Source organism: Fundulus heteroclitus, chromosome 9, assembly GCF_011125445.2.
Source record: "Fundulus heteroclitus isolate FHET01 chromosome 9, MU-UCD_Fhet_4.1, whole genome shotgun sequence".
Classification (NCBI taxonomy): Eukaryota; Metazoa; Chordata; class Actinopteri; order Cyprinodontiformes; family Fundulidae; genus Fundulus; species Fundulus heteroclitus.
The window spans coordinates 36,678,287-36,690,888 of record NC_046369.1 but is presented as its reverse complement, the minus strand read 5'-3'; the positions used below and the strand labels follow the sequence as shown (position 1 = coordinate 36,690,888).

At 40.7% G+C, this 12,602-nt stretch overlaps 1 protein-coding gene across 2 annotated transcripts in view; it reads left to right on the top strand.

Moving 5' to 3' along the window:
* btbd8 (BTB domain containing 8) overlaps positions 1–12,602 on the top strand; it is a 45,282-nt gene that overhangs the window by 29,789 nt on the left and 2,891 nt on the right. For both annotated transcript variants that reach the window (XM_012882514.3, XM_012882513.3), the window contains exons 16-18: positions 282–366; positions 9,095–9,210; positions 9,291–11,162. In XM_012882514.3, coding sequence (XP_012737968.2) covers positions 282–366; positions 9,095–9,210; positions 9,291–11,162 — 2,073 coding nt within the window. The remainder of the gene's footprint in view (positions 1–281; positions 367–9,094; positions 9,211–9,290; positions 11,163–12,602) is intronic.

Here is a 12,602-nt window from a genome sequence, read left to right as displayed (position 1 = left end):
TGATCCAACCGATCAGTCTGGCTTACCAGATACATTTGTTAGAGAAAAACGGGGAATCTTTATTCTGCTTTGCACAGAGAGATCTAAACAGATAAACGTACAAAACAGTTTTTCCCTCTTTGCTGGGAGTTTTACAAGCTCTGCATCAGTTCCACACTGAAAATACCTGAATGTTCACACACTCCCAAAACACAAAAAGATGTAACTCTGATCATTTTGGTTTGATTTAGTGAGATCTTTGGAAGCAAAACGATAACAGTGTTTCGTGTGCTGCTTTTTAGGTGCAAAGCCCAAACAGGCCAAAGCAGTTAACAAGTCCTCCCTGACGAACCAGCCTCAGAGATCTGACACAACAAAGACCAGCAGGTGAGATTTATTAGCTTCAGCTTCCATTCATTTCATACCTGGAAACTTAGTTTCATACCCCTGTCTTCCTATGTATGGAGGACCAAGTCTTCCATATCTAAAAATAAATACAGAAATAAATAAATGCTCAATAAATAAATAAGCATACAATTAATTGCCACCAAATTAATAAATGTAGGTAGAAATTAAATTATACAGTGAGACATAAATGTATATATCTCTTTTAATTAGCCTATTCTTTTATTCGCCTTTGTAATAATTACCTTATTTATTTATTGTGCGTTATAATCTTCAACTTTATTTATTAATTACTTATATTTTTAAGTATTTATTTTTGTGCATGTTATAATATTTTTGTCTGTTTTATTCTTCCTTTGTATTTTTTTACCCTATATATTTCTGTGATGCTATTTATTTCTGCCTGTCGTTTTTACATTTCTGTCTCTCGTTTTTACATTTCTGTATGCATTTCTGCCTCATTATGCAAATGAGGAGGGGTGTGTCTTAAGGGCTCAACTTCTTCCCATTGGTTGGTTAGCATTTTACTGCATCGCTGAATCTACATGGCTTTTCCCCGCACTAAAGCTTAAGTAATTTCAAACTCAGCAGGCAGACGTTCAGTGGCCGACCTCTTAAGGGAAGCTGCTAATAGACTGGAAGAATTAGAACGCTGTACATTTGGGATCTGAATGTTTTTCGGTGGTTTCAGATTCGGTTTTTCCAGATCAGTAACTCATCGGCGGATGATTTATTCTACAAAACAGACACCTCTCCGCAACCACAGCAAGGCAGACACTGAGCTACAACCGTAGTTTCCTCAAAACGAGTCTCCCATCGCGCTGGGTGAATTACATTAGACACTATGCAGAGCTCGCTTGATAAGAAAATACTGTAGTTGATTATAAAAGTCCCGTTGACTCCACGGAGTCAACAGGATCTAGCTCATGGTTGATCCGGTTGAGGGACTCCGATTTCGGCCAGCGTCTCTCAGCTGCTCCCTCCTCCCACACGCGTGGTGCATTTAGGGACCGCCAAAAAACCTTTGAATCAAGCACTCTTGAGAAACAAAAATCAATAAATTCCGTATTTTGTGACCACCTATGACAAAACTAATATAAAATCATGCCACTAAATAACATCTGTAAGGCACCCTTGTTTTTATTCCATTTTAAGCTATTTTCAATTTTTAAGATGTATTCAAAGACAATAGTTGGCTGAAGTAGTAGAACAATTTCACAAAGAATTTGAGTGAGTGGGTCACATGACCTGGAAGCTATTGAAGAAAAGTCCAAATTTTTGTCTTGAAAATTGAAAATAGCTTAAAAATTAATAAAAACAAGTGTGCCTTACAGATTTTTATCTATTGGCATCAATTTATATTACTTTATCTTAGCTGGTCACAAGATAATACATTTATTGATTTTTATTTCTCAAGAGAGCTTGGTTCAAAGGTTTTTTGACGATCTCTAACTGCACCACCGCGTGTGGGAGGAGGGAGCAGCTGAGACACGCTGGCCGAAATCGGAGTCCCTCAACCGGATTAACCATGAGCTAGATCCCGCTGACTGCGCGGAGCTGTAATGTCCAATATCCAAATTCAAACCAACTTCACTGCGGTGCTGGATCATGCGTAAAGACGCAGCGTGAACCCCAAGTGTTGCAGCTGAGGGGGAAATGTTGGATCGGCTTGATGAAACTCCGCCTCCTTCACAAATTAGACCAACATGGATAGAATAATGATAATATGTAGTGCTTTTTATTGCCTGGATGTGAATCTGATAATTCATATTGTGCCTTTTATAATCAACTACAGTATTTTCTTATCAAGCGAGCTCTGCATAGGGTCCAATGTAATTCACCCAGCGCGATGGGAGACTCGTTTTGAGGAAACTACGGTTGTAGCTCAGTGTCTGCCTTGCTGTGGTTGCGGAGAGGTGTCTGTTTTGTAGAAGAAATCTTCCGCCGATGAGTTATTGATCTGGAAAGCCGAATCTGAAACCACCGAAAAACATTTCAGATCCCAAATGTACAGCGTTCTAATTCTTCCAGTCTATTAGCAGCTTTCCTTAAGAGGTTGGACACTGAACGTCTGCCTGATGAGATTGACATTACTTAAGCTTTAGTGCGGGGAAAAGCCATGTAGATTTGACCGATGCAGTAAAATGCTAACCAACCAATGGGAAGAAGTTGAGCCCTTAAGACACAGCCCCTCCTCATTTGCATAATGAGGCAGAAATGCATACAGAAATGTAAAAAGGACAGGCAGAAATGTAAAAAGGACAGGCAGAAATAAATAGCATCACAGAAATATATAGGGTAAAAAAATACAAAGGAAGAATAAAACAGACAAAAATATTATAACATGCACAAAAATAAATACTTAAAAAATATAAGTAATTAATAAATAAAGTTGAAGATTATAACGCACAATAAATAAATAAGGTAATTATTACAAAGGCGAATAAAAGAATAAGCTAATTAAAAGAGATATATACATTTATGTCTCACTGTATAATTTAATTTCTACCTACATTTATTAATTTGGTGGCAATTAATTGTATGCTTATTTATTTATTGAGCATTTATTTATTTCTGTATTTATTTTTAGATCTGGAAGACTTGGTCCTCCATACCTATGGTATGGAGAGTATTTAAATAAGTAATAGAGATAAACAGTAATAACAGTGCTCAAAGCTAGAGGTTTTCCATTACACTCTATTCATTGACTGCGCTTCATTGTCTGGACCTCTTGTTTCTCCTGAAATATGAGCCATTATGATTACACGATTAAACCAAAATGTTGTTTTTTTCTTAATTTGCATTTCCAGTTTTGTAGTCTTAATGTTTTGCCCCTCCATGCACCCTTACTTCTTCTGTCCTTCCTTTCTTTCATGAGACTTTCTTTCCTTCCTTGTGTCTTTTATTTTTTTCCTTTAAGTTTGTTTCTTGTGTATTTCCTTCCTTCCTTCCTTCCTTCCTTCCTTCCTTCCTTCCTTCCTTCCTTCCTTCCTTCCTTCCTTCCTTCCTTCCATCCTTCCTTCCTTCCTTCCTTTCTTCCTTCCTTTTGTTTTCATAGGTTCCATACATAAAGCCTGGGTCTTTTAGAAATATTTGCCATATATTCATAGAGAACTTTTGGATTTCATGTATTAAAATAAACATAAAGGACTTAGAAGTCTGGAAAGTCTTGAGTTTTTACATGAAAGAAAGTGAGATTCCTAAAAAGAACTGAATGACCTGCCGCTGGTCGGATATTATCGATAGAAATAAAACTACATTTTCTGATTGTTGAGTGCAAGTAGATTGTTGAAAGTTTCTTGCAAGTTGTCAAAGTCAAAGTTTTGCGCATGCAAAATATATCCTATTAATAAAACATCTTCTGACACACGGCTCCTTTATGTGCTCAGAAATGTTATGTTAAAACAGAGCAAAACTGCAGAAGTCCAACATGACAATGGAGCAAAATGACCCGCACCTGATTTATTAGTAGTGTTAAAAAAATTAATTAGTGTTGTATATATATGTGTGTGTGTGTGTGTGTGTGTGTGTGTGTGTGTGTGTGTGTATGTGTGTGTGTGTGTGTGTGTTCAGGTCATGTTGCTCTCAGGAGGATGAAGGCAGCTGTGCTAGTGTGCTGTGACAAGCCTCTTGTCTCCTCTTCAAGGATGTTAAAAATATCTGTTTTTAAATTTAGAATCACAAGGGAGTCATTCAGAAAACAGTGATGGCTGCTTTGCCTGTAGATGGCTAAAAACCTGGATTTTCTTCAAAGCTCAAAGTAAACATCTTTTACTGGAATATGGAATATTTTACTGAAAGTGAAGTGCACCATCTTTTAGGGCTTTACGTATGTGCTGCTTGGGTCGATACATCTCAGATACAGACACATTTTACACTATACTTTGGGTTTATTGCTGAATAAATGGACCTAGTTGCAGAAGCAGTGGGTTGAAATTTGAGAACGCGACACATTTTGATGGCTTTGAACCAAAGCATAACCCGCCATCCCCTGTTTGACTTGAAGGAACTGTCTGCCTAATTACCTCATTATCTTTTATAACGTTGTGGAGGGATTCTGGCCCAGTCTTCTAAAGAATCTGAGTTTACTTAAATAAGGCTTGTAGCTCTTGAATAACGCATAGCTTCCCTAATAATCAGCCAATGCTTTTTTTTTAATCGAGTTGACTGACTGTGAGTTTGATCAGGCCATAGCCACATTTTCTGTGTTTTCCTGTCTGTCAGTTGCGTTGACTGCTCTGTTTGGGATCATTGTCTTCTTGACCCACATGACCCAGTTTGGGCTTGGACCCAACTGGGTCACATGGTTTATTTTATCCAAGCGTCGGATAAAACAGGTTGCATACAGTGCTCATACGTGGTTGCTTGCGCCATGTGGCTGCTAAACAGACCCAAATAATCAACCTGCCACCATGCTTGACAGATGATGTGATGTTTGTTCTGATATTCTGTTTAGTTTTCACCAAACATGATGCTGTGCATTACAGCAAGACATCTCAACTTCGCTCACATCTAGTTATTGGACCTTATTCTTGAGGTCTTGTGCTTCATTCAGGTGCAACTTTGCACACCGACAGTACCTTTTCGCAACAAATTAATGTCCTGTCAAGAACTAACATCAACCTTACAGGCAGTGGCCAGTAGTGTTTGGTCATAGTGTTCTTTCTGAGCATTGACATGACATTTGAACTTGCTGACATGTCTGATCCTGGGAGAACTGGCAGCTCTCTCAATATTCTCCTCTTCTAAGTAATCTATACTGTCGAAGAATGGACTGTGTATAGTTTGGAAATGGCCTAATGTTTACAGATTTGTGAGCAGCTTCCCATTTGTATCTTAGGTACAGCAACGCACGTCGGGAACATATCAAATTACACCTTTTAGTCACATTGGCAGCGTCACGCCAAAGTCCATTTATAGTCTATCAAAATAAACATAAATAAATTACTGCATGAATAAAAGAAGTTATTATACATTTTATTTTAAAGTGCCTTTCAGAGCTCCAAGGGACACTACAAATCTAAGAGTAAGAACAATAATTCATGCTAAAATCAATACACATTAAAAAGTTTAAAATGAACAGGCAAGTACAGTGAGTAGGCATTCTTGAACAGACATGTTTAGGTTTAGACTTGAAGAGGGAAAACGTTTCAGTATTGTGGATGTCCAGAGTTGGGGAGCAGAGCGGGAGAAAACTCTGCTCCCCATGGTGCTGAGGCAGGAAGGAGGAGCACTAAACTAAATGGAAAAGGAGGATCTAAGGGTTGGGGAGGGAGTAGCGATGTGAAGGAGGTCAGAGAGGTATTGGGGAGCGAGGCTGTAGATGCCCTTGAATGTGTACAAAAGAATTTTGAATTTTATTCAGAATCTAACAGGGAGCCAGTTGAGTTGTTGTTGGACTCGGGTAAAATGGTGAAATGAGGGGATTTTGGTAATAATGTGAGCAGCTGAATGCTGAACCTCAAAGCTTATGGAGGGATTTTGTAGGAAGGCCAGAGAGAAGATAGTTACAGTAGTCAATGCGGAAGATGATAATGCTATGGATAAGAACTGATGCAGAGTCTGGAGAAAGGAAGGGATGAAGACTAAATATTCTATAAATGATAATATGCAGACCAGGTGATGTTATTTTCATTTAAGAGGCGAACGATAAGAGTACTATTGAGGATGACACCCAGACCCTTGACCTGAGGTGAAGGGGAAATTGTGGAGTCATCAACTGAGGGAGAGAAAAGGTTCAGTTCCATTGACCTTATTTGAGTCAGTTCACCCAGCTCCACTCCTCCATACTCAGTTTAACTTTTCACGTTTTGTGTTTCAACTGGCCTAGAAATGCCTGGAAGAGGGAAACGCTTCCAGGGGGTGGCTTTAGCCCCGCTCCCCTCCAGCCCACACCTTGTTTATGACATTGACACTTTAAAGAAATCTGTGAGAAATGGTAAATGATTTAAAAAAAAAGTATTATAAAAAAATACAAATAATGTTTGTGTAATTGTATATGCAAGATTGTCTTGGATTATTTTAAGGATAAAATAATCCACCGGGATAAATATCTAGATCACACATCATCTTAAACTAATAATAAAATAAGGCACAGCTTGTGTACTTCTGCGTCTGCCTGCAGTCAGACAGTTGTAGGCAGACGGTCTCAACAGTTTTCAGTGTGTGAGAGAAAGAGACAGAAACAGAGAGGAGAGACAAGCTCCAGTTTGTGTCACAGAGTTCTAACTTACACCAGCTCGTTAATGGCGCAAAAGATCTTTAACCGCAGTGAAATTATTTTTATAGGTTTGATTTCTCGCTTACTCTCAGGTAAACTCTTTTGTCAGCTGAGAGACCTTTAGGCATTGCCCGAGTACGAGATGCTTTCAGTGGGCACCTTTGCGAAAGCACCCCGCTGCTGCCCTCATGCTGCTCTGAATCTGAAAGGCAGACAGCCGCTACCTTCTATCACAGGAGGTGGATGGATGGACACTTCTGAGACAAAACAGCTTTCATTGTGTGTAAAATGAGAGAAAGCCTTGGTAAATGTGGTAAATCCATAGATCTGATACAGTGGGTCTGCATGTAGAAAGCTGAAGTGTCCTTTTTCCTCTTCAGGCACATATAAAATTATATTTCAGTTATGCGAGCTGGTGGAACAGGGCCTAAATTACCAACTTTGAATTATACAGGTTAGGGTTAGCATTATCTCAGTTTTGTCACTGTTTAGTTTTAAAACATTAGTGCTGAACAAAGGTTGTATTTCACATAGGCAGAAGGTGAGGGAGGATTGTGGGCATATAGAATATAATTTACTAGATGAATAGAGCTGGGTGTCATCCGCATAGCAGTGAAAATGGATGTTACATTTCTGGAAGATATTGCCAAGAGGAAAAGTGGTGGTCCAAGGACAGAGCCTTGGGGTACGCCAGTTGCAACGGTATGAATGGGAACTAAAGGAATTTAGCTGACATGCATCTGGTGCCACTGGTGTGCATTGGCCTTAAGATGGTCAAGAAGTTTTCCATGGGACCTTCTCTTCCTTCTAACATTTTGCCTCACTTTTCTGCCTTCCTGTTTTTCCTCTTTTCATTTACTTTTCTGTGTCCATTGAATTTCAAATAATCAAAAAAATAATGTCCAATAAAGGTTTTTTTTTTTTTGCATACGTATCAAGCAGAGCACTATAGTGAAAGCAGTAATGCTCCACTTGTAAAAGCAATCTGATGGGCTCTCTTTGGCACTAAGAAAACATCATGCTACATTGTCAGACAGAACATAAAAAAAACTTGGTCAATAAGGCACTCAATCATTTTAGACCTAAATTCATCTCAAGGTTGCTTGTGGGGAAGAAGCATCTAGAACGCCTATGTCATTACAGACCTGCTTACTGTCACTGTTTCCAGGACCAGAACCTAACAAGCAGAGGCAGTATTTATAAAAACCTGCAGGACATTGTGCACACACATGCACAATGGGAAACCTGGAGAAAATCTTTTTATTTTTATTCCTTTTTTTTTTAATAATATGACAAATGCTATCATTTGAAGCAAGTTTTATTTGAGAAATACTTTACAACTTCAATGTTGTGTCCATCAGTACTTAGATTGGTGTTGTTAGATATCACTAAGCCTCCTAAATAGTAAAGGGAAGGAAGATTTCTGTCTCTTGGGGTATGGCCTCCGTATGGCCTAGTGGTTAAAGAGCTGGCCATTTGTGTCTTGGAGAGGCCCCACGCTGGGTCCCTGAGCAAGGCCCCTGACTACAGATTGCATTTGTTGTAGTACTCTATAAACTTTTTCACATTTTGTCATTTTAGAAAGACAAATTTCCATAAATTTGTCATTTTATGTGCTAGTCAGGTAAAATAAAACACTTGTGTATATTTATAAATTAGAGGGAATAGAACATTACAATAATATATAAACAGGCATCTAAAAAGTGTGTTGTGTATTTATATTGCACACCACCAAAGTTTAGCCGTCTGATCCAAACACCCGAATTGGTCAAATGGTCTGATCTGACCAGGGCGCCTTCTTCCTCACGCTTGCAATGTCCCCTTAAAGGCCTATGGCCTTTAAGAACTGCTGTGGCTTTCTGTTGACAGTAGCTTGCTTTTTCAGGTGGACCTATTTCTTATTTAGGTAACTTCTGAAGGCAGTTGGTTTTGTACTTAGTTTCATTTTGGGGTATCTAGAGTAAAGAGGGCTGAAATAAAGTGCATGTTCCACGCTTAGCTTTTTAATTGTAAACCAGGTGTCATTTTCCTCCCACTTAAATGTTATGAACTAGTTTGTGTTGGTCTATCAACCACATCTATTTGTGGTGATAACGTGCCAAAATGTAAAACATGTAGAGGAATGTGAACATTGTTGAAATCTCACACATTTTTCCAATTTTAAGGCCAGCATGTGAGTATTTTCTCCATAAAACTCTGGCATGTAAAACCGTATATTGAAAGAGAATGAATGACCTTTTCATGTTGGTTGAAAGGAACGCCTTAAAATGAAAAATTAGCTCATGTCTCAGAGGTTACCCCAAACATTGTAGCCTCCAGTAGCAATAAATATGTATTCCTAATTTAATCTCTGTCCAGCTGTGATCTCATCAAAAAAAGAAGAGCTGGAGTGAAAAGTATTTTAACCTAAACCTATGTTGTTGTTTTCTTTTTTGATAGTGTAATGTTGTAGAATCATTCCATTTGGTTTTTATTTATCTATTTCACCAGCCCAACCAATAAATCAAGTGTGAAAGATACAGCTAAAACCAAGACTGGTCCAGCAGAGAAGTCTGCTGCAGCAACAAAACCAGACACCAAGGGAAGAGCCACACCGGATCATCATGGTGAGTGGTTCAGGCCTCTTAATTTAGCTGGGTTTAAAAGTAGCGTCAAAATAAATTCACGTCTTTCTTCCTTGGTTTAGTCTCCAAGCTTGGAACCTTTACGAAGAAGCAAGCCTCTCCCAGGAAAGAAGATAGCAAAGATGGGCTCAAATCTTCAGGCACCCATAGGGCTACCAGTGATACTAAAAGGAAGACCACAAAACCGCTTTCAGCGAACGGAGTCTTGGCCAAGTCCGCTGCCAAACCAGCCAAAGTCTCCTCAGTTACCAAGTCTGGATCAAAGCCAAGAAGTGCCCCCGACTCATCAGCGTTACCAAAAACCTCCAAAACATCCAGTGCTGCTCCGTCCAAGATATCAGAATGTAAGAAGATAGATGTAGTGAATGGTAAAAAAACAGACTATAAAACTGAGCTTTGTGCAACTGAAGACTCCAGTGATGCTGGGAAGCATAAAGATATTGTGGAACTTGAGTCTTACGCAGCACAGAGTATACATCCAACCGGGCATAATGGAGAGGAGTCCCTGCCTGCAGAAACAAGCTCTGATCACGTTCATCAGAAGACTGGAAAAGAGTCAGAAATCCATAAGAGTCCCCATGATGAGACCAGTGTTACACCAACACCTAGCAACGTCCATCATGTCCGCTTTGCTGAAGCTGATGCTTGTGAACAGATGGACAAAAGTAAAATGAAGCCAATCCAAGGTGGCACAATCACTACTAACATAAACGGTGGACAAGAGCACCACGTTAGATCGCTGAATTCCCCAAAAGACCCCGAACGCCCAGCTGGCACCCCTTGTAGCCTGGGAAGTACCGACACTCCCATGGAGGACTCCTGGAGTGGCATCAATCATCAAATCAGCCCAGAATCCGAGAGCGGCAGCACGCACACCACTTCGTCTGACGACATCAAGCCCCGCTCTGAGGACTATGACGCAGGAGGATCACAAGACGACGACTGCTCCAACGACAGAGGGGTGTCCAAGTGCGGCACAATGCGCTGTCCTGACTTCTTGGGTCGCAGCAGCAGCGACACGAGCACCCCAGAAGAGTTAAAGATGTACGAAGGCGGGGCTGGCTTGAGGGTGGAGGTGCGTTTGCGTGGCAGAGAGGCCGAGACCACCAGCGAAGAGGAGGCAGTTAGACAACGTCCACGATCTTGGTTGCAAAGGGAGGAGGTTCCAGTAGAGCAGAAGCAAACGGAGGCTGGTACCAATGAATGCATGAAAGATGGACCCAACTATTCTGAGGAGGAGGAGGAAGATGAAGAAGAGGAGGAGGAAACAGAAGATGAGAGGTCAGAAGTTGAAGTGATTCCAGGGGACGGTTCACTGCCCACAACAGAACCCCCACCACACTATCAGGGCATCGTTAACCTCGCTTTCGACGACGACTGTCCCGACCAGGAGAACGAGCAGCCGGACTACCAGTCCAGCTCTAACTTCCGCAGGTCTGTGCTGCTCTCTGTTGACGAGTGTGAGGAGCTGGGTTCAGAGGAAGGAGGGGTCCAAACTCCACCTCAGCAGACGGAGGAGCCTTTGACTCCCTGCGATGTGTTCGAGTGCGACTCCACTACATGTCCTTCAGGTGACGCACAGAACAACCTGCCGCTCCACCCTGAAACCACAGCCGCGAAGCTCAATAAAGACAAACTCGGGGCTCTCGAAGAGAAGTCTGTATTCCTCACAGAGATCCAAGGGAACCAAGAACCAGCCCAGGAGGAAAGCAACCCTGTCATATTGGATAAAGTTCTGGACTCTGACCCCAGAGACCTGCCTCCCCAGGGGCGTCCATGCCACCTGGATCTGCGGCACGCTGAAAAGTACAATGGAGGGATAAACAAGGAACTCCCCAATCCCTCAGAGAGCAAGAAAGCAGCTTTACATCTAGACTTAAACGAAGCTCCGCTGACAGGGGGCTCTGCTGTGCAAGCTGCACAATCTCCAGCAGGTAATGTATGATCCACGGCCCCATCTTAGACCCCAAATCCAGACCATCCAATTTCCCCAGTCACCAAATTTACCCTGCAAGATCCATTCTCCTTTGCTCTGATTCCCAGACTTTCTTTCTGCATATGCCTTATTTAGTTTTGAAAAGATGGATATAAAAGACCTTAATAGTGAAGTAATTATATCAAGCTCCAAATCAGAAATGCTCATCATATTTTCATTGCCTCCATCCTAATCCGTCCATTTTAGAACCACGTCAAAGCTCCATTTAATGCTGGAAAATGGTGTCATGAAAGCGACGAACCAAATCAGTGCATTTTAAAACAGCTAAACTACCTTTAATCAAGAGCATTTAGGCAGTGGTAAATGAAACTTAACAGGACTGACAGGGGAATTGCATTTGTTAAAAAGAAAGCTGCTGCTGCTGCCTTGTGACAAGGCTGATGACATAGACCAACCGATGCACTTTGATGTACATAAAGATAAATAATCATTTCTGTCATTCCTGGTACACAGTGGAACAGTCTGGCTTTTTAAGCCACAGATCGTTAGCCGTACCTCATGGTGCTCATTACAGCATTTTGGAATCAGTATATCATCACTAATTGAATTCAGACCAGACCAAATCAGGTCAACACAGCACAGTTAACAGAATATTTTATATGGTAAGGAATAATAAAAGCAGTACATATTTGCCTTATGACGTTTCAAACAATTAGGTGTCAGTATAGTTCATGTATAAATGTTCAAAGGTCCATCAGGAAAACAATAAAGAGAAAGAATATTGTTTTCATGAAATAATGATGAAATCTGTACACATTTCATCAGAATGACACGGTCCACATTAGCATAGTGGCTGTGTTCTACGAACCAATAATGATGTGCATGTTTCTTTTTTTACTGTTCATTTATGATCCTAATATAGTAACCGATATTTTGTCCTCCTTGGTCAGTCTTCTCTGCTCAAAGCAAGGTTAACAGGGTTTCAGAGAGCAGCTATAATGTTCTACCACTTCACCGTAAACACGTGAATCCCTTAAACACTCGTCTCACTTCTCCCGAGGATCTGTGCGTGTGAAGGGTTTCGTTAAAGAGGCTGGCTAACGTTCGCTAGCTCTCTCTCTATTTTAAAATGACTCTTTGATAATGCAGCTCGTAACATCATTTCTTTCTAGCTGTTCCACTTGCTCCGTTTTCAGCAGTCGCCGTCATGAACCAAGCACTTTGCACTGAAACTCATATTTCTTACAGCCTGTCAATCTCATTGCTTCTCTGGCTTTTGTTTTAATGTCGTAGGATGATCAGATGTCATAGGGGGACAAAAAGGCTCCGACATGACCGTACTGCACATATATGACAATTTGATCGCCACATCAGTCAAGCTCAACACAGAAGCCCATGTAAAACATGTCTGACGCACATGCTGCTGCATTTAAACTAC